Raw genomic sequence first — 21434 nt, forward strand, 5'->3', positions numbered from 1 at the left:
ACAGTATACAAATAGTTTAAGAAGATTGCATCAGTTTCTTTAGAAATTTCAAATATTACATTGGAGATTAAACAGAACAAACCCATTAACAAGAAGACTGTTATAGTTTCAGAAAATTGCATGGTAAGGCCATAATTCCAACATAAATACAGACAATAAGTTGTTTACAAGGAACACAGCAACCATCACAATCACGAAAATATGAAAGTTTAATATCGAAAATAAATGAGATTAGAGCACATATATACCACAGAGACTTTTGAAATATTTATGAAACTTTTTACGACCCAAACTAAAATCCAATAGCCATGTTAAAAAGTTGTCCAACAGCAAAGAGACCTTCACCACAGATTCAAATTAAATCAAAGCACAGTTTATTTATTTATTTATTCCATGTGATCTGATGGTACACAGTGTGCTACAGATGTCGGAAAATGTCAGTTAACATTCTTAACATATATCAACATATAGTATCCTAAAGTATTATATTACCAAGATTGGTTAAGTTTACTTCACTCCGTTGCTCAATGTTTTCAATTTAACATAAACTAGCTGACCCGGCAAACTCTGTTCTGCCTGAAAGCCAATAAATAATCAGATTTTGGATGTTAAGTTCAATTTTTTATTAGGAAATACAAATAAAAAAAAATTAAGTATTTTAATGAGTCTTTATTCTTTATGTTTTTTAGTGTATAGCTTCCACTTTTCAATTAAGTACCTTGTGATACAAGCCATTCTTTGTTTTATTATCAGGCGCAAGAACAAGCAACGCAGATGGTCTTCCGACTTGTGAACATACCACATATAATTGACTATGTGAAAAACATGGCTATTCCAGATTTAAACCACAAATTTTCAAGGATTGGCCTTGTGATTTGTTAATGGTCATGGCAAATGCAAGACGGATCGGAAATTGACGTCTTTTAAACTCAAGCGGCATATCGGTTGGGATCATCAGGATGTTGATCTCTGTTGTTCGCTCGACAATTTCGCATTGCTAACCGAGCCGTTTCACGGGCTGCCTCACTTTGCTCTTGTGGTTCAGAAGCACGAAGTCGAGCCACACTAACCTGGCGCTCTTCACGGGCAATTTGTTGTTGTTCTTCAGTCCTTTCATTCACAATGTTTTGTATCCTTGTTGCATTACGGCTTTGTCGAGAAATATTCGATCGTCTTGGTCATGGCATTGTTAATGATGATTCAAAGAAAATACAAATTATTTCTTTAAATTTTTAATTAATGATATATACTGATACTTAACCATAGATGTTTAGCTGTCATTTGCGTTTTGTTATTCCATGTCAAATGCGTTTTTATTATATCACGTTTTATAGTGACGCTTAGCTGTCATTTGCGTTTTGTTATTCCATGCCAGATGCATTTTTGTTATACCACGTTTTATAGCAGTCGAACGAGATAAAAAGTATCCTACGTCTGTCTCCTGGTTCTAAGCTACCTCTCCACCAATTTTCAGCCAAATCAGTCCAGCCGTTCTTGAGTTATAAATAGTGTAACTAGCACGACTTACCTTTCCTGTATGTGTATTCCATTTCAGGTTATCTTGAACACACAGACCCAGGAATTTGAAAACAGTGTCAGTAATAGATAGTAAGATTACTGTTCTAGGTATTTATTTATAGAGTAAAAACAGTGACACAACAAATATGTCTTCACAGCTTTGCTAAATTTTATGTTGTCTTCGATGGACTTAATACAAATGGGAAGATGGTTGAACAGTTGGAGGCCCATGGGGAAAGCTCCCTTTTTACACAGTTGAGCGTTTGTACATAAAACATGTAGATTTGAATTTTTCCTGGTGTTGTGTTTATGTATTTCATTATTTTTTATGACTCTGGAGTCAGTTGGCACTACATGGTTTCTGAAAAGTTGTAGAGTCTCAAGAATGTATAGGGAAGGCAGTGTAAGGATTTCCAACTTTCTGAAGATGGGTATGCAGGAGTCTCTTGGTTTGCTCCCAGTAATAATCCTCATTGCTCTCTTCTGGAATTTTGAATGTGCTCAGGACAGTTGGAAAATTTCCCCAGAATATCACACCATATTTTAGGTGGGCTTGTATGTAAGTGTAGTAAGCACTGGTTACTGTTTTCAGGCTAGTGCACAATTTCAGTACACTCAAAGCACAACAGCCAGTGCTAATTCTGGGGCATTTACCTTTCCTGGATGTGTATTCCATTTCAGGTTATCTTGAACACACAGACCCAGGAATTTGAAAACAGTGTCAGTATCTATTGGCTGGTTATTTACAGTGACATGTGGCTGAGAGGAATTTGCATTTTGTGTTGTGTGTTGTGTGAAAGTTCATGGAAGTTGTCTTTTTGGTGTTGATAGTTAAGATGTTGATTTTAGCCCAGTTGCTGGGTTGTTTAGTGGCCAAGTTCACAGCTTTTTGCACAGCCTCTGTATTCTCCCCTTTGAGGAGTACAGTTGTGTCATCAGCAAATATTATTGTTTTGTGTGCATCTACATTCAGGCTCAAGTCATTAATACACAGGAGGAAAAGTAGAGGTCCCAATACTATGCCCTGTGGTACACCTTGCTTTACAGTTTCATTACTCAAGAGTATTTCAGTTATTGAGTTGGTTTGTCTATTAGTGTATTTCATGCTGACTCTCGGCATCTGATTGGTTAGGAATGAAGCAGTCCAATTGTTTGCAATTCCTCTGGTACCATAGTGTTCTATTTTTTCCAGCAATATTTTGTGGTCAACAGTGTCAAAAGCCTTTGACAGATCCAGAAATATGCCTGTTATGGATTGTTTTTTATCTAACAGATCTAATAGCATATTTATGCAATCATATACTGCAGTTTCAGTAGATTTGTTGCTTCTGAACCTATGTTGGGCTAAACTTACTAAATCTTTTTTTTTTTTCCCCAATGAAGTCCATCATCAGTTTTTTTGTACATTATTTTTTCAAAAACTTTAGAAAAGCAGGATGAGTTTGAAATAGGCCTGTAGTTATTCATATTTTTATTGTCACCTTTTTTTGAAGACAGGAATTACTTTAGAAAGTTTCAGAGCTTCAGGTAAAGTGCCTGCTTGGGAAGAACAGTCACAGAGGTGAGTTAATGGTTCAGCAATTGCGTGTACACAATTTTTGATAACAGCTGCTGGGATACCATCAATGCCAGCTGAATATGAATTTTTTAACTCTCTGAGGGCTTTTGCAACATCCTTTTCTGTGACTTTGGTAATGAAAATTGACTCTGCACATTTGTGATATTTTTGGTTTCCTGGTTGGTACTTTGTGTTAGGATTATTTTTTGACCAGTTTTTCAGCTATGTTCGTAAAGAATTTGTTGAAAGAGTTCACCACAACTTCGGGATCAGATATAGTTTCATTGTTGAGTTTGATTTCTATGTTCATGTGTATAGCTTTGATTTCCCCTCTTTCCCTTTCTATAATATTCCACATCGCTTTTACTTTATTGCTGGATCCGTCAATGTACTCATCATTTTGCATCCTTTTTGCCTGTCTTATCACTCTTCTTAGGATACATGTGTAGTTTTTATAGTATTCTTTTAATTGGGGGAGTCACTACTTTGTTTACATAACATGTGGAGTATTCTTTCATGTTTGCAAGAGATTTTTTTAGCTGGTGTAATCAAAGTCTTGTTTCTCTTATTATTATTATTTATTCTTATTGGTTTTTGTGGAAAAGCCTCTTTAAAGTGGTGGATCATTGTGTCAAGAAATATGTTGAATTTCATGTTAACATCATTGGCTGCGTACATCTCTGTCCACTTTTCTTTACTGAGGAGGGCATTTAGCTTGTTCAAGTTATCTTGAGTGATAAACCTTTGTAACGTTTTAGGTGGGACTGGGTTTGAGGTATCTTTGCTAACATTGACCTTTAGAATGACAGCTTGGTGGTTGCTGAATCCTGCATTGTGTACTTCTAGTGTTGGGTTAAGTTATTTCTATATGCAAAAATTTTATCTAGAGCTGTCTTGGATGTGGGTGTTATTCTATTGGGCTCATTTACAAGGCCATGCAGATTATAAGTATTTGCAACGTTAATCAATGTCTCCCTGTTTCTGTTGTGGGTGAGAAAGTCTATATTAAAGTCACCACATATAATTACATCCTGTTTCCACTGACTTATTTTGGATAGAAACAAGTCCATTTGTAACAGAAAATCATCAATACTACTTGAGGGGGGATGGGAAATTGTAGCTACAATTAGATTTAGATCTGTAAGCTTTATGGCTGCACATTCAAAGATCTTGTCTGTACTATTTCCCTTAGGGTAGGAAGTGGGCTATATTCAAGCTGGCAACCCCACCATGTCCATCATTTGATCTTGAGTAGTGTTCACACTATTTGAAATTTGATAGTGAGATTAACTTAACTACATCAGTGCAGAGCCAGTGCTCTGCTAGGCATACTACTTAGTTCACTGGTCAGCAAAATGCTTAAGTCATCAGTTTAGTTGCTTAAGCATTGGACATTGTGATAATAGATTTTCAAGGCCTGAGTGGGGTTTACCTAAGAACCTCGAAGTCATATTTACTGTGTCACTGAACTTCAGTTTAAATTGTGCTGTGTTCCAGATATGTTGATTTCCGAGCAGTTGTGCGGGTTCTGTTGGTCGTCCTTGGCAGCCGACTCATCTTCCAGGTGGTCCTGAAAACTACCCACATGCACATCACACTACTAAGGCATCACATTGTCATTTTAGAGGGCTGTCTCAATAATGTTCACCATAACATTATTGATCCTTTCAGGTTCCTGACCTTTTTGAGGGGTCAGGGGGGTTTGTGTTTTGTCTCTGTGATTTGTCTAGTGCAGTTTGCACAGTATGGCCACTATTACTCTTTTTATTTCCCATCTTGTTTGTCTTGATCCATTTGCTCATAAGCATCTGTTTATGGTTTCTGACTTTTGGTTTCTTATTGTCTCCCATACTTGTCAGGAAGGCCAGTCTATTGTAGATAATCTCCTCGCCACATTTGTTTAGGTGGAAACCATGTGTTCTGAAGTGGTTTCTGGCTAGTCTCTCTATTTCAAAGTTCACAGCAATTCTTTTTTCGTATGCATGTTTTGCTAAATTCAGTGTTTGAATCAGATGGAGGTTTGCAGTATTAATTTTACTATTTAAATTATGAGCATCATATCTGCTGGGTATAGGATGGATAATGATATTCATTTTGTGACTTAGAGCGAGTACTGGTTCCAATGGTTCTACCACATGTTTCATCATTAGATCAAGAGGTTTGTCTGTCTCGTTAGAACCCCCCCCTCTCCCCCCCCCCCCCCCCCCCCCCCAATTACAATCAAAGTATCACGTGTACTGAAGCTTGTTGTCAAATTTTCTGCTTTTTTTACCATCTCTCTTAGTGGAGCGCCAGGTTTTACTATGCTTTTTACCTGGTATGAGGACCCTTGTTTGTCTTGCAGTATTTAAGCACTGTCTCTTCCATGACTGTCACTTAATATTTGTACTTTCATTTTTCCTGAGATTTTCTTGCTATGTAACATTCTGGAATTTCTTTCATTTTTGTCCTGCACATATATTGCTGCTTGAGCAATTATGTTCACTTTGGGTTAATTTTTGCATAAGATCTTGTGCAATGTTAGACTGTAAACTGACCTTGCTAGCATCTTGCACCAGGTGGTTATCAGAAGTTACAATTCTATAATCACTTTCTGGATCCAATTCACATAGGCCTACCCTCATATTAGCTTTGTTTTCCATGGCACTTTGTTTACATGCTGATTGTACTGGGCTACGATCACCCATGATTTCTGTTAGGATTCAGAATTGCACTCTGAGTGTGATTTACGGCTTGACTGCTTCTCATAGCATGCTGTCACGTCAAACACCAGTTTTTGTTACTGATATTTATGTTCGGGGTGCGGATAACGAGTTCATTGTTCGTGGGTTTATTGGTTACTGTCAGTTCCAGTTCATTACACTTCACTAATAGTTCTTGATATTTCATCAGTAGGCCTTCATGCTTGAGGCTGAGGACCATTATTTCTTGTTTCAATGACGTAATTATGTGATCTTGCATTTTTAGCGTATTGTTTACTTTGGATTCTGTAGCTAGTATGATGCATGTCCACTGATCTTCACTGTTAAAGTATTTCAGGTTAACTTTGACGCATTTTTCGTGGTACCAGTAATTACAGTTAATACACAGAACACCTCGTATAACTCTTTTTGAACATATTTTGCACTTATTACGGTCAAAATTCGTTGGAACTGCAGGATTGGCAATTTGTACACTTTTACCCGGTGCCATCTTGAGTATAGCAGCAAAAATAAATGCTGAATGATATCAAGATGAGCATAATGAGAGAAATCTGAGATGTGTTCTGTGAATTTGAGAGAAAAATTTCAAAAACTGATCTTATTAAAACTCTTAAGTTTTTGTCTTGCATAAAGTCAGTAAGAAGATCAAAAATCTTCTATTTAGTTACTCAATGGCTGTATTGTCACCAGAATGGTAGATGGAGAGAAGGCTGAATTACTGAATTCAGTCTTCCAAAATTGTTTCACTGTGTGAATATCATAATACAGTTCTTTCTTTTATTACAGACCTCTATCACTGACATCAGTCTGTTCTAGAATTACGGAATATATTTTCTATTCTACTCTATAAAAATCAAGATGAATTCCATTACCAGAGAGCTCTGAAACATGGCTCACTCTGTTCAGCCATAAGAGCCAGGCAGATGAAGATAACAGTTCCCAAGTTGATGCTGTGTTCCTTGACTTCTGGAAGATACTCAATACAGTCCAACACTGTTGTTTAGTGAACAAAAGACAAACTTACCAAGTATGATGTCAGGTGACTGAATTCAGGACTTCCTAGGGGATAGGAGTACACGCATTGTTCTTAATGAGATTATATTGACAGATGTAAAGGTAATTTTGGGAGTATCCCAAGGATTATAGGTATATTACTGTTTACAATATTCATAAATGATCTACTGGACAATGTTGGAATATCTGTGAAGTTGTTTCCAGATGATGTCATTATCCATGCCAGATGACTGTAGTGAAATGCTGGAATAGTTGTAGAGGATCAATGATTGGTGCACCACATGGTAATTGATCCCAAATATATATAATTGTAAGATATTGCATATATAAATGCAAACAGACCCATTACTATTTGATTATACTACTAGCAATAAGTCGCTGTCAATGTATAACAAACGTAAAAGTCCAGAGAGTACCAGCCCAGACTGACCTAATGTGAAATGATCGCATACAACGACTAGTAGGAAAAGCAGGTACCAAGCTGAGAGTCATTGGAAGGATCTTAAGGAAACGTAATTCATACAAAAAATAAGTGGCTCCCAAAACATTTACTCAGCCCACTCTCAAATCTTGCTCAGCAATCTGGGATCCTTATCTTATTGGATTATTGGAGTACATAGAAGATCCAACAAAGAGCAGTGCTTTTCCTTACAGGATGGTGGGTGTTACTCAACAAACTGCAGTTTACAGACACTACAAGAGAAGCATTTTGTATCACTGAGAGGCTTACTGTTGAATTTTTGAGAGCATAAGTGCCAAGAAGAGGCCAGCAACAATTCACTTCCTCTCATATACGTCTCATAAGTTTACTAACAGTCATCCTTGTCAAGCTCCAACACCAATGGGACAAGAAGAAAGATAGATGTTTATTTAAGTGAAGGCAACACCCATAAGTCTTCATATAATTTTCTGGTACAAATCATTATCCCCCTCTCATAGTAACACACTGGAAGTTTCTGTGGTCATCATACAGTAGAGATGTCCGTCTCCCATTTCATACATGGTGAACATGCACAGGTGTCCACAGAAATTTATCCAGGAGGGAGCAAATTCTAAAACTGCGATTTTTGCTATATCCAGTTTGCTGAGTTTGAGAATCTGTTGTTCCCTGAATACTAATTTTGACAAAATGCATACAAAACTATTTAAATGATTAATGGAAAATCTCATATAAGATGTGAAACAAATACTAACAAAGAGATAGAGGGGCTGGCCAGTACTTACCTCAGCTCAGTACAGCCGATAGATACACATAAAACAGAACTGAAAATTTACATTCCTAGCCTTCGGAACTTTGTTCCTTCATCAGGGAGGAGAGAGGGGAAAAAAAGGGAAGAAGGGAAAGTGGATTCAGTTACTCACAACCCAGGTTATGAAGCAACAGGGAAAGGTAAACAGGGAGGGTAGCAAGGATGGAGGCATGGTTGTCAGAGGGAAGCCAAAGATATTCTTTGGCTTCCCTCTGACAACCATGCCTCCATCCTTGCTACCCTCCCTGTTTACCTTTCCCTGTTGCTTCATAACCTGGGTTGTGAGTAACTGAATCCACTTTCCCTTCTTCCCTTTTTTTCCCCTCTCTCCTCCCTGATGAAGGAACAAAGTTCCGAAAGCTAGGAATGTAAATTTTCAGTTCTGTTTTATGTGTATCTATCGGCTGTACTGATACAAAACTATTTGTATGTCAAGGGATTGATGATTATCCACTTAGTACTTTTAAGGTAGATTCCTTTGACACCTAAACAGTATGGGAATTCCAATAGTGTATGAAGTCTTTTGATAATATTAATACAAATATGAATGCTACCATTTTGATTCCACAGTCTAAAATTATATCATCAGGGTAACCAATGAGTTAAGGAACATAGATGGAAAATATTCACAAAAAATTTATTATATTCCACTAATGTTAGGCTGACAATGAAATTAGAAACCTGAAATATAAAAATTCTAAACAACTGAGAAAATCCTGCCAGATATTGACAAAAATAACCAACATAAAATGTCACTTTAATGCTCCACAAAATGGAAACAGGGGATAAATTTTAAGAAACCCTTATTCAACTTTCATGACATCTCTAACACTTCAATTACTAACATAGTTCACATCTGACCATGTTAAAGGAGTTATTCCATTACTTCCATGCTTTCTGCTCTTAACGCCGATCAGCATAACTAAAGTTAAATGAACTGTGTTTCAAAATCTACATTTTGGGTCAGTTACAGAAAGTGTTGCATAGTGCCAGCATTCAACTGGACAAATGTGAGAAATCTCCCAAAACCATCCTCAAATTGACCAGAATAACCAAATTTTAACTGCCTAGGACTGAACCAAGACAGTCCTCATCTTTTCAGTTTGTCACATTATTTTGTAGTCAGACCAACTGGACTGTGGAATGCATAGCTATTCAACTGCATGTGAGGCTGTGTTCCACACAGAAGAGCTTGAGAAGGCTAAAATCCCTGGACAGGACACCTTTTCGACCTTGAAATTTTACACTTTTTTGTTATCTTCTATCTTGTTATCTTCTAAATGATATTATCTTTTTCTGGCTGATGTAGTTAGCTCCAAAGATTAACTATAAATGTACACCCCTACAATACAGCAGGGTCGGGTTCTTCAGAGAGCACTGTGTTAGCTCTGCTGTGTAAAACTGAATTTATATTCAGCACGTCATCACATGTTTTCTTCATCCACAGATAATGGTTAACTATTATTATGATTCTGATGTAAAATCTGCAGTTTGATAAGGGCTGTATGAGCAAGTGAAGGAAAAAGACTGAGGACAGCATTTCTGTACAGTAGTGAAAAGTTTCACATCCATTTTGAGTGCAGAACAGCTCCAAAATCACCACCACATCTAGGAATCAACATAATTTCCCTGAGCAATGTGAAAAAAAATTAGGAAAGATATAAAGTGATTGCTGAAGTCACAGTATTGCCTGTCGGCCTCAGCAGTGTTCAACCTTCAGTTCACTAGAGTCACTGTGGATACCTACGTGAGCATGCACACCTTCATCACTGACTAATTGCTTCACATCCACATGCCTGTACTGTCCCCTCACCATTTACACATGAAATTCTAGCAGTAAAATAAATCAGCTAGTTACAACTATAATATCATTCCAAAACCTGTCAGTTGTTCATAATGTACGACATCTGGAATGGAGCATGATGTGACCTAAGAAGTACTCTTTAAGTCCAAGAAACCCTCTTTTCTGCTTGCCACCACTTCTATCTAAACTCCGGTCAGTTCAGAAGTCATTGCTGCAAAGTTATGTGACTTGTATTCATCAGTGTAAAAATCTGAGTCTATCAGTATCACTTATCTCTCCAGCAAAATTTATGATCCAAACTATCTTCTTCAGAGTGTCATCATTTTCTGAAACAAAATTGTATTTTTGATGGAATATGATTTAATTTTTACACGAAGTTTCCTAAGAGTTTTACGCAAGTTTCCTTCAATAAGAGACCACTGTGTAGCACAGAAACAAGGATAATGTATTTTCTCCTGACATATTCGACTTCTACCTGAAATAGTTTAAAAATTATTTAAAAAAGATAAATAAAAATAAATTGAAGAATAATTTTTTATAGTGACAATGAACAAAAGTAAAATGAAAGTCGAGTGTAAAATTACAGTATTTTGATAAAGATCCTCCACACAAGAAAGCAAAACAGAGCAATACTGGATGTATACCATAACTGGTCAAAAGCAGTGGTGCAAAAGTAACAAGTCACTATTGCAGGAGAAACTATGAGAGCATAATCATCTGCCAACATGAATGCTGAAATTCTATGATAAAGTTACAACCCAAAATATGTCCTACATGTGGTAGCCATTTTCAGTCATCTTACAAAAATTTCTGTGAGAAACTGCAGTATCACCTTTATAAATCCACCAACAGAAGTGTGTTTTGAACTCCAGTATGTGCCACACAGATGAATATACCTAACACGTCAATCAGAGCTAAAATACATGTAATGATAATTCTTGATTCACAAGCCCCAAGCAGTTTCTTTTAAAATCTTGATCTGGAAGAAAAAAACGTCAATGACTTCATCAGCATGTAAATGTAACCATCCAGCTATATGACATTCACCGTGAATCATCAAACACATAGCATTCAATTAGTACATATGGTGTCCAAATGTATTAGATGAATGAAATTACTTATTAATGGTACAGAAAATGTAGACTATGAGGAAAGTAAGCTCATAATTTAATTTAACAAATCAAAGCACTTTTGCATAGGTGATGTTTATCAGAATTGATGTTGACATGGAGATGTGAGAAACTGAAGGCACTATTGTGGAAGACAATAAAATTTAGGCAGCAATAAAGATGAGCACAGGGTGGCGGCTGGTATATGCAAACTTAGCCCATTGGAGCTGTCAATCACCCAGTATACATGTACTGGTTAACCTGACATCTTATACCAAACAACCACATTCCACACCTGGAACTCATTCACATTCTTTAGTGAAAACAAACTGCCTCGACCAACTGCGTGGTTGAAAAATTTTAAAATATCTGTCACTATGGCAAGCCAACAGTTTGCACTTCACTCCATTCTGTATAAAAGTATCAACCCTGCAGGCTAAAAATTCAACAACAAAAGTGTCCACAGAGATAGCTGATGGCAACAGTTGTATATTGGAGGGAGGGGAATTGAGTTTGAAGAATACTGAGTGCATGTCCCTCCTGTTGAGTAACCTACCTCACTATACCTCATTTTTTTCTACTGATCTCTTGTTGAACTTCAAAAGAGAGCATATCTGGTTACTGAATACACTTTCTAGTTCCTCCTTAACAATGAAGACAGTGTGATTACCAGTACCGTGACACTACAACTAACATCTCATAACAACATTTCTTGCAAGATCACTGCTTTATGGAACATGAAAGATGTCATAAATAATCCATTAAATTTTGGGAGTGCAGTCAAATAAACACTAATATTAGAAGAAGAAGTTGTCGCTGTCGGATCACTCTTTAGGTGGCTGAAAGGTGTATGTCCAAAATAGAAGAAGAAGAAATAGTGTTTATGTGACTATACTCCCAAAATTTAATGGATCAGTTATTACACCACAAAAATATGAAGATGCACATTATGTCATACATAATTTATGCAGTACAATCCACTACCCAATTTGAAACATTGCTTTCTTTGTGCTCACAGTCACATTTCCTTTATGATGAATATGTGTGTTATAAATGTTTAGTGTGTAAGATAGTGATCTGTGCATTCCCTTGTATCATTTATGATAATGAGGGAAAAATAAAGAGGGTGAAATCCATAAGCAGCACACAAGCCAACTTCCTCGTAATTACCACCAATGAGACTGTTAAATATAATGACTCTCTCTGAAAGATAGGTCACAAATGCCAGTGTCTCCTCCTGTTACTCTATGAAAAATAGCAGAGCTTTTGGAGTTCAATCCACAACATTGGTGCAAAAACTAGTGATCATGAACTGCTCACTAAGATGTGAAACATGATGAAAGACTTTAAAAAATAACACATTTTCTGGTATCCCACAAAGACAGCAGCAGATCAGATGCAGACTCCAAAGTGATGGAAGTGAATGAATTTTGCTTGTGATTACGGACTTCACTAAAAATTTTTTGGACCACATTTTGTGCTAGACTTTGCTGACCAGGCTGCTTGGGTGACTTTGCAGTCATTTTTATGCAGGCACTGATCTTGTTCTGTGTTAATAGAAACTGCACACTGCTATGCCCATGACGAAAATTTATACAGATTTGTCAGTGGTGACAAGAAAATATAACTACTTCTGGTAACATAAAACTTAAACCCGATACCACCATCCACATTCTTGATGCCCACACCTGGAGACACAGTTTTTATATTGTGGGCCACACAACAATCAAACAACACACCAGTCAGAAAATAGCAATAATGCCAGAGTGTAAACCTCTTGTGACAACAAGTTGATACCATTCCAGTATAGCTTTTAAAGGTGCTCATCACTGAGCTGCAAGTTGACACCACTACACCAATTTATGATAAGCTTGGAATTCCCCAGACACACCCATCTGATCAATGGTTTATAAATTACAACCATCAACAAAGTTCTTTACATGGCTGTTGTGTTTTATATACCATGCACAAGTATGTAACACACTGCCTAACTTTCTACGTTGTGGTTTCTGACACATTTACAAATATTTGTGCTCTAAATGCATTTCAAGCATGTGGTTTTCAAATATTAGATGAAACACTTGTAATTCCAACAAAACTACCTTAAACAACATTGAATCACTGTGCTCAGTATTTTCTGAATTATTCAAGTCAGGTTTAAGATATTCCAAGAATTTATCTGTCCACATTTTGTTAAAGCCATCAGCTAAACACTGTTTCTGTATGGCATACTGCATCCCAGTTGCAATGCACAATGTTTTCACGTAGGACTTAGACTTAATAAAAAGAATTACGTATTTGTACATCTCAGTGGGCTATACCTACACTATAAAAAAAAAAGGAGAGGGAGGGATGGAGGGGGGGAGGGAGGGGGGGGGGGAGAGAGAGAGAGAGAGAGAGAGAGAGAGAGAGAGAGAGAGAGAGAGAGAGAGAGAGAGAGAGAGGGGGGGGGGGGGGGGGCAGAGGTTAGATGAAATCAACTGTTGATTTTCTAGAGCGTATTTAAAATTGGATGTATGTTAACTTCACCAATACCATCCTTCATATATTTTATGTTACCTCTTCTGGTAATATTAACACAGAAAGTTTACTATTGACATCAAATTATAAGCATTAATTAATATTTCCCTGTCATGTTTTTGCTATGAATTCTTCAAAAAGTTAATACTGAAAACATTGTAATTTATTACTTTGCACCTCTTCTGTGACAGATAGCCAAATAGCATTTCAAATCTTTCAATAATTTTCAGAAAAATTTCCCAGTGGGGATATGAAAACTGTATTTATTAGTAGTTAGTACTGAATTTATGACAAATTTTCACATACATGAAAACTTATCTCCCTACATTACTCCTGCAATAACAAACAAGCCGCTAATTTAGTTTCATACATTTATCATCCATATTTGTGCATTTGAATGATGTTCACACACTTACAGAACATCAAACGATTCTCCACTTTCGAATTCATTTAAGTAAATAACAGTATTTAAGTTCCATCAGCAACTGATGAAGTGACTAACATTGCAGCTGCAAACAGATTCATGTATCAGCAAATTCATTTTAATCAGCGGACATCTCCCACTGCAAGAGTGCACCACTGTAATGGAGTCAAACAAATATCCACGGCATCAGCAAAATCAGACAAAGGTTACATGTAACTAGAAAACAGATGTTGTCTCATGTTTCCACTAACTACAACATATTATAAATTAACTGTCATGAATTAAGTGTAGCTGAATGGAAATAACCTTGCTAATACGTTAATTATTTGATTTTTTCAAAAGTTTAATGGCAGACTACCGAATTATGTTCACTTGCATAAGGACTAAGGATAACTATGCATGTATTGATGGATTATAAATCACTTTGTGCAATCGGGTACACAGCAAAGACAGATAAGGTTATTTGGTAACAACTGAAAATTAACAAATTAAACACTGAAAAAATTTGAAGTGGATGATGTTGGATTAATAAAGAAAACCTAAAGGTGGGGAAGGAAGTGAGGAGAAAAAGGGGCTGGGGGAGGAGGGGGGGAGGGGAGGTGCAGTGCAAAAGACACAAAGAATATATTTTACGAAGACTGTTCAGCCACTTGAAATCAAACAATATCCGTAACTTTCCATACTTACTGAGAACACGTTACATGAACTATTACAAAATGAAACTCACCCCCAATGATTTGCCTTAACAGTCCTTTTTAGAGAGTTTTTCCTAAATTTATCTGTACCACATCCAAACTGCAGTGCAGCAAACATGTGTAAAAGAGAAGCAGCTTTCTTCATTATATTAATAGTTTCCTCTCGAATCTGGAATAAATCAAATTATATAAGCATATTACAACATTCCACATTTTAGCTAGACATTCAGGCGTGACTGTTTACTGTGCTACTTAAACAGCTGGTTAACAACATTAATTTTACCAGTTTGAATTATTTAGGAATAAAGGCGTCAACTCACCTAAAGGCAGATGCGCTGCATCATCGTTGGCACAAATGAAAGGTACAGAGCTTGGCTAGATTTTGGAATGCACTTCCTTTTTCAAGCTTGTAGGAAAAACAGCGCACACTTGCACATGCACCTGTCTCCCTACATTGTGCTCAGTCAACTACCAGCACTTTCCTCACCCACAGTGTGTGTACTGGTGGAGGTGGAGGTGGGGGTGTGTGGGGGGGGGGAGGGGGGGGGAGCTGAGGGATGGAGAGAGGTGGGAGGCAGGGAAGGGGTTGGGGGGAAGGCTCTAGTGGCTTGTGGAGGAGTGGGGAGCCATCTGTAGGCTAGCTAGGGGTGCAGGTAGAGGGGGCAGGTGGCAGACGGCTGGCCACACGATTTCATAGTGTCTAAACGTGAGATAACAGCACACAACTAGCTGATGGGGCGGCACAAATTGAGTGGGGGTGCTGGGGAGGGGATTGTGTGTGTGTGTGTGTGTGTGTGTGTGTGTGTGTGTGTGTGTATACACACACACACACACACACTCACACACACACTCTCTCTCTCTCTCTCTCTCTCTCTCTCTCTCTCTCTCTCTCTCTCTAGTTGGTGGGGGGCTGGGGAAGGGAGGCAGCGACATACCTTAGATTTAGACCAGGACGGTTACATGAGTGAAGGTTGTGCTGTAAGAATAGCTCCCAACTCTACAGCTAAGAAAAGCTGGTGGTGATGGGGAGCATGCAAATGGCACAGGTTGTAAAGTAGCCTTTTGAAATCTTGCATGTAGTGGCACTGAGTGGTCCAACTTGTTTTTGGCAGCAGTATGGAGGTGGCTGCACATTCCAGTTGACATACCAGTGTAAAATGCTGTGCAGTGGTTGTAGCAGAGCTGATATATAACATGGCTCCTTTCACAGGTGGCCTGGCCTCTGATGGGGTAGGATAAGCCTGTGACGGGACTGGAGTGGGTGCATTGGGCAGGTCTTGCATGTGATCCCTGTGGCAGTGAATTGGGGTGGAAGTGGTATAGGGATGGACTAGGATGTTGTAGAGGTTGGGTGGGCAGCGGAACACCATTCTGGGAGGGGTTGGAAGTATTCTGCATAGGATGTCCCTCATTTCAGGGCATGTTGATAGATAATCAAAGCCCTCATGAAGGGCACAGTTCAGTCACTCCTGCCCGGGATGGTATTGGGTGAAATGGGGGTGCTTCTTTGTGTTTGGTTCTTGGGATGGATGTGAGGATCAGGTGTGTCTGTGAGGATATCACATGCAAGATCTGTTTGTGAGTTAGGCCTGCAGTTCTTTGTGAGGCCTTCAGCATACTGGGAGGGGGAGTTCTCATCACTGTAGATGCATCTACCACAGGTTGTCAGACTGTATGGGAGGGTTTTTTTTGCGTGGAAGGGGTGGCAGCTGTCAATGTGCAGGTACTGTTGGTGATTGGTGGGTTTGGTGTGGACTGAGGTGTGGATGGAGCCATCTGAGAGGAAGAGATCGATAGCTAGGAATGTGTCCTTGCCTTGGGTCCAGATTATAAAGATGTCATCAATAGACCTGGACCAGATCAGGGGTTTGGGGTTTTGGGAAATTAGAAATGTTTCCTCTACGTGGCCCATGAAGAGGCTGGCATACGAGGGTGCCATGCGGGTGGCCATAGCTGTGCCATGAATTGTTTGTATATCTTCAATTCAAAGGTAAAGTAGTTATGGGTTAGGATGTAGTTGCTTAGGTGTACAAGGAATGAAGTGGAGGGTTTGGAAACTGCAGGGCGTTGGGAGAGATGGTGTTCACTCATGGCAAGGCCATGGCCATGTGGAATGTTGGTGTATAACAAGGTTGCATCAACAGTGAAGAGTAAAGATACGGAGACAATGGTGTAAGGATGGTGGAGAGCCACTGCAGGAAGTGGTTGGTATCTTTAATGTGGGAGGCTAGGTTCTGCACAATTGGTTAGAGATATTGATCTACAAGAGCTGAGATCCTTTCAGTGGGGGCACTACAACCAGCCACAGTGGGGCACCCAGGATCATTAGGTTTGTAGTTTTAGGGGAGCATGTAGAACGTGGATGTGTGGGCTGTTGTTGGGGCGACTAGGGAGACGGATTCAGGGGAGGCGTTCTGAGAAAGGTCTAAGGATTTCAGCAGGGACTGAAGTTATGGTGGACTTCTGGGATAGGGTCACTTTGGCAGAGTTTGCAGCAGTAGGTGTCGGACAACTGGCGGAGGCCCTTTGACAGGTAGTCACTTCGGTTCATCATAACAGTTGTGGAACCTTTGTCTGCCGGGAGGATGATCAGTACAGGATCTGTTTTTAGGTTGTGTAGGACCATCCTTCCTTCTGTTGAAAGGTAGTTATTTTTCTTAGAGAGGGACCTGGGGAAGGATGGCAAGGCCAGGTTGGAAGCTAGCAAGTACTGGAAGATGACCAGGGCATGGTTAGTTGGGAGTGTGGGAGCCTCCACCATCCAGGTGGTACGAATTGGGACAGGTAGTGTAATCCCACTATCAGATGGCTCCATCCACACCTTGGGTCCACATCAAACCCACCAGTCACCAACATTACCTGCACTTTGACAACTGTCACCATTTCCACACCAAAAAATCCCTTCCATACAGCCTGGCCACCCATGGTAGATGCATCTACAGTGATGAGAACTCCCTCAGCCGATATGCTGAAGGCCTCACAAAGGCCTTTGAAGACAGGCAATATTCTCAAAACCTAATTCACATTCAGACCTCCTGTGCCATATCCCTACATACACCTGATCCTCATATCCCTCCCAAGAACCAACCACAAAGGAGCATCCCCTCGTCACCCAATACCACCCCAGACTGGAACAACTGAACCATGTCCTTCATCTGGGCTTTGATTATTATCTATCATCATGCCCTGAAATGAGGGACATCCTACCCAACATACTTCCAACCCCTTCCAAAGTGGTATTCCGCTACCCACCCAACCTCCACAACCTTCTAGTCCATCCATATGCCACTCCCACCCCCATTCTGCTGCCACAGGGATCATACCCCTGTGGAACACCCAGATGTATGACCTGACCAATCCACCCACCCAGCACCACTTACTACAGTCCCATCACAGGCTTATCCTTCCCCATCAGAGGCTGGGCCACCTGTGAAAGCAACCATGTTATATACCAGCTCTGCTGCAAACACTGCACAGTGGTTTACACTGCTATGACAACCAACCAGATGTCCAATGAAATGAACAGTCACTGCCAAAATGCTGCCAAAAATAAGGTGGACCACCCAGTGGTTCAAGATGTGAGATTTCAAGGGCTGCTCTATAACCCGTGTCATATGCATCCTCCCCACCACCACCAAGTTTTCTCGGCTGCGAAGATGGGAGCTACCCTTACAGCACATCCTTTGCTCCCGTAAACTTCCTGGTCGGTCTAAGCCTAAGGTAACCTGCTGCCCCCCCCCCGCCCCCCACCCAATAGTGTGTGTCAGAGAGCTCCCCATTCTACTATGGGCCGCTTCTCCCAAACCCCCCTCCCTGCCTCCTGCCTCTCTCCATCGCTCACCCCACCCCATTTCACACCCCTACCCAATCTCAGTACACTTGCCGTGGGCCAGGAAAGAGCTAGCAGTCGACTGAGCGAATTTCGGGAATTTAGGGACATAGGCGTGCGTGCGTGTGTGTGTGTGTGTGTGTGTGTGTGTGTGTGTGTGTTTCCTATAAGCTTGAAGAAGAAAGTGCATTCCAAATGCTAGACAAGCTCTGTACCTCCTGCTTGTAACCTTATCGACAGTGCAGCGTGTCTGCCTTTCATTGAGTCATCTCCTTTACTCCCAAATAATTCATAATTCTCAACCAGAAATTTCCATACATTATTTTACCAGTTTGATCATATTCACTCACTGTAGTGGGAAATTGTTCATTAATAAGGTGTCAGGCATTTCCAAGGAATCAAAGTCATACTGATTGTAGATATTAAAGAACAGCAGAAATGGTATCAAAATATACAGTATACAGACTTCACTCACAAAATTAAAACAGCAGACAATAGTCTAGGAATCCAGAACTGTACATGCTGATTTGTAAGATGGACTTTAAAAAAATGTAATATTAGTACACATACCCTGCAGAATACAGTTTGATTGTCTGAATGGTTTATGCTTGATCATATGTTTTCATATGTCTCATTGTTTGATCACAGACTTTACGAAGTTGAAATACCTATTACTTATGCCTCATAGCCCAGACACAACATGGGATAGGTACATTAATCAATGTGTAAGAGCATTACATACAGGGAGAGCCTGCAATCTGGTATGCCATCACTGAATTTCAAGTGCAATTTTGTAAGAAATGGATCATCATCATCATCATCATCATCATCATCATCATCATCACTGGAGTTTCAAGTAAAGGGTGGGCAAAATAAAACTGGTCCAGAAAATACTTACAGTAAGACTAACAAGGGATTTATCCTTGTTACTGAACATCACAGAGGATGTTCTGCCTGAGAGATAGCAGCAATAGTGTTTTCATTGTTTTGCTATAGCTCTTCCAGTATGTGAGGATTATTTGAGTACACCTGACCCTTCAATTTGCCCCACAGGTAATAATAACAGGGAGAGAGAACAGTGATCAAGGTGGCCTGGAGATTGCACGGCCTCTACCAAATGTCCTCCCCTCACCAAGTATCTTACGAACTTGTGACAAGATTGTTAAGGAAGTGTTTGTTGTTGCTCTACCTTGCTGAAAACATCCATGCAACCTTTATCTTAACACATGTCAATTCTGTGTCAGTCTTCTATTTTGTGGGGTAGTTTTATGTAGCTCACCCTATACTAAACAGAATGGTTGTTAGAGCCCTAATTACAACTGTTGGACACAAACTTGATTAAAATATGTCAAATTCAAACAATGATCAAAAAATTTTAAGGGATAATGGAGAAGGGTAAATGTATCAATTTGAGCTAAGTGATCCTGGTCCAGAAATCAAGTTGAAAGTTATATGTGAAAATTGTTCCGATTCCTCTGGCAGTGGAGCCCATGTTCCAGTACTGTTGTTGCTAGAACTGTACGATAGGTAACTTTCAGAGGTGGCAGTGAGGACCAAGAAAAGAAAAAAATGTCTCATTAATGTGGACCCTAAAACTCATACCTCAAGAGCTATGAGCACTTGTTCATCTTTGATACTGTGAAACACATCTCTTCTACTGAACATGTGCTCACGTCTCTTACACTATACATTTAAAAGACCATTTTTCTTGTTTTGGTCCATAGTACCTCCAAAAATATGGAAACCAAAGAGTTGCTGCAGAAGTGTTTCACAGTATCAAATATGGACAAGTGCTCATTGTTCTTAAGGTATGCGTTTTAAAGCCGATGTTTACTAGACCTCCTTCCTTGTCTTTGTCCATACTGCCACCTCTAACAGTTGTCTACCCTAAAATCTTGGCAACAGCAATACTGGTTCATGTATTTGACTGCCAGAGGTCTCAGAATAATTTTCCCTTATAACTTCTAACTCAGTCATTTCTGGACCCTTACCTCAAATTGATACATTTATCCTTCTACGTCATCCATGAAAGTTTCAAATTGTTCCCACACTGCAGCAAGCATGTCTCCAGTTACAGCTTCCACAGCTGCTGTTATGTGATGTCTTAGTTCATTCATTGTTGTTGGTAAAGGAGGCACATAAACAGAGTCTTTTATAAACCCCCACAAGAAATTATCACATATAGTCAGATCCATTGAGCTTGGAGGCCACTAATGTAAGGCTGAATCATTTGCTCCAGTGTGACCAATCCATCGTTCAGTAACACTTCAAGTTAAAAATTACTGCACTTCCAGATGCCAATGTGGCAGTGCCCCATCGTTTTGGTAAATGAAGTCGTTCGAATCAATCTCCACCTGTGGGAAAAGAGAGTTCTCAAGCACATCGAGATAAGTCCTGTAACAGTGTTCTTGGCAAAGAAAGATGAACCATACATCTTTTCCCATGGAACTGCACAAAACACATTAAATTTTGGAGAATCCCATTCATGTCGTACAACTTCATGTGGTTGTTCTGTACCCCATATTCTCACATTACGAAGATTCACCTTTCCATTTACATGGAATGTTGCCTCATCACTAAACACTAAGCGTGGAAGAAAACTGTCATCCTCCATCTTGCCAAGAACGAAATTACACAACTCCACACATTGTTGTCTGTCACCTTCACAAAGAGCTTGCAGTAGCCGAATTTTGTATAGTTTCATGTATAAATGTCGACGCAACACACCCCAGATGGATATCAAGGGCATGTTGAGCTGTTGAACTGTCGAGCTGCATGGCGAATGGATTTCTGTGGACTCCTTGTGAAATTACGGTGGATGCATTTGACACCTATGTCAGACACTCGGGGATGGCCTGGCAGTTTGCCTTTACACAAACAACCTGTTTCTCAGAATTGTTAATGACATCATCTAATGCTGTGTGCTGTAGGAGGATCCACACCATACCTAATGCTGAACAGTTATTACTGATCCGCACTGTGCAAAACATAGAACACAAAATGCTTTCTGT

The 21434-nt window shown here is 39.4% G+C and overlaps 1 protein-coding gene across 1 annotated transcript in view; it reads right to left on the reverse strand.

Moving 5' to 3' along the window:
* LOC124555409 (RUN domain-containing protein 1) overlaps positions 1 to 21434 on the reverse strand; it is a 177851-nt gene that overhangs the window by 61526 nt on the left and 94891 nt on the right. Inside the window, exon 8 of the mRNA XM_047129306.1 lies at positions 14627 to 14763. Within this exon, the coding sequence (XP_046985262.1) occupies positions 14627 to 14763 (137 nt within the window). The remainder of the gene's footprint in view (positions 1 to 14626; positions 14764 to 21434) is intronic.

This window comes from Schistocerca americana, chromosome X (genome assembly GCF_021461395.2).
Source record: "Schistocerca americana isolate TAMUIC-IGC-003095 chromosome X, iqSchAmer2.1, whole genome shotgun sequence".
Lineage (NCBI taxonomy): Eukaryota > Metazoa > Arthropoda > Insecta > Orthoptera > Acrididae > Schistocerca > Schistocerca americana.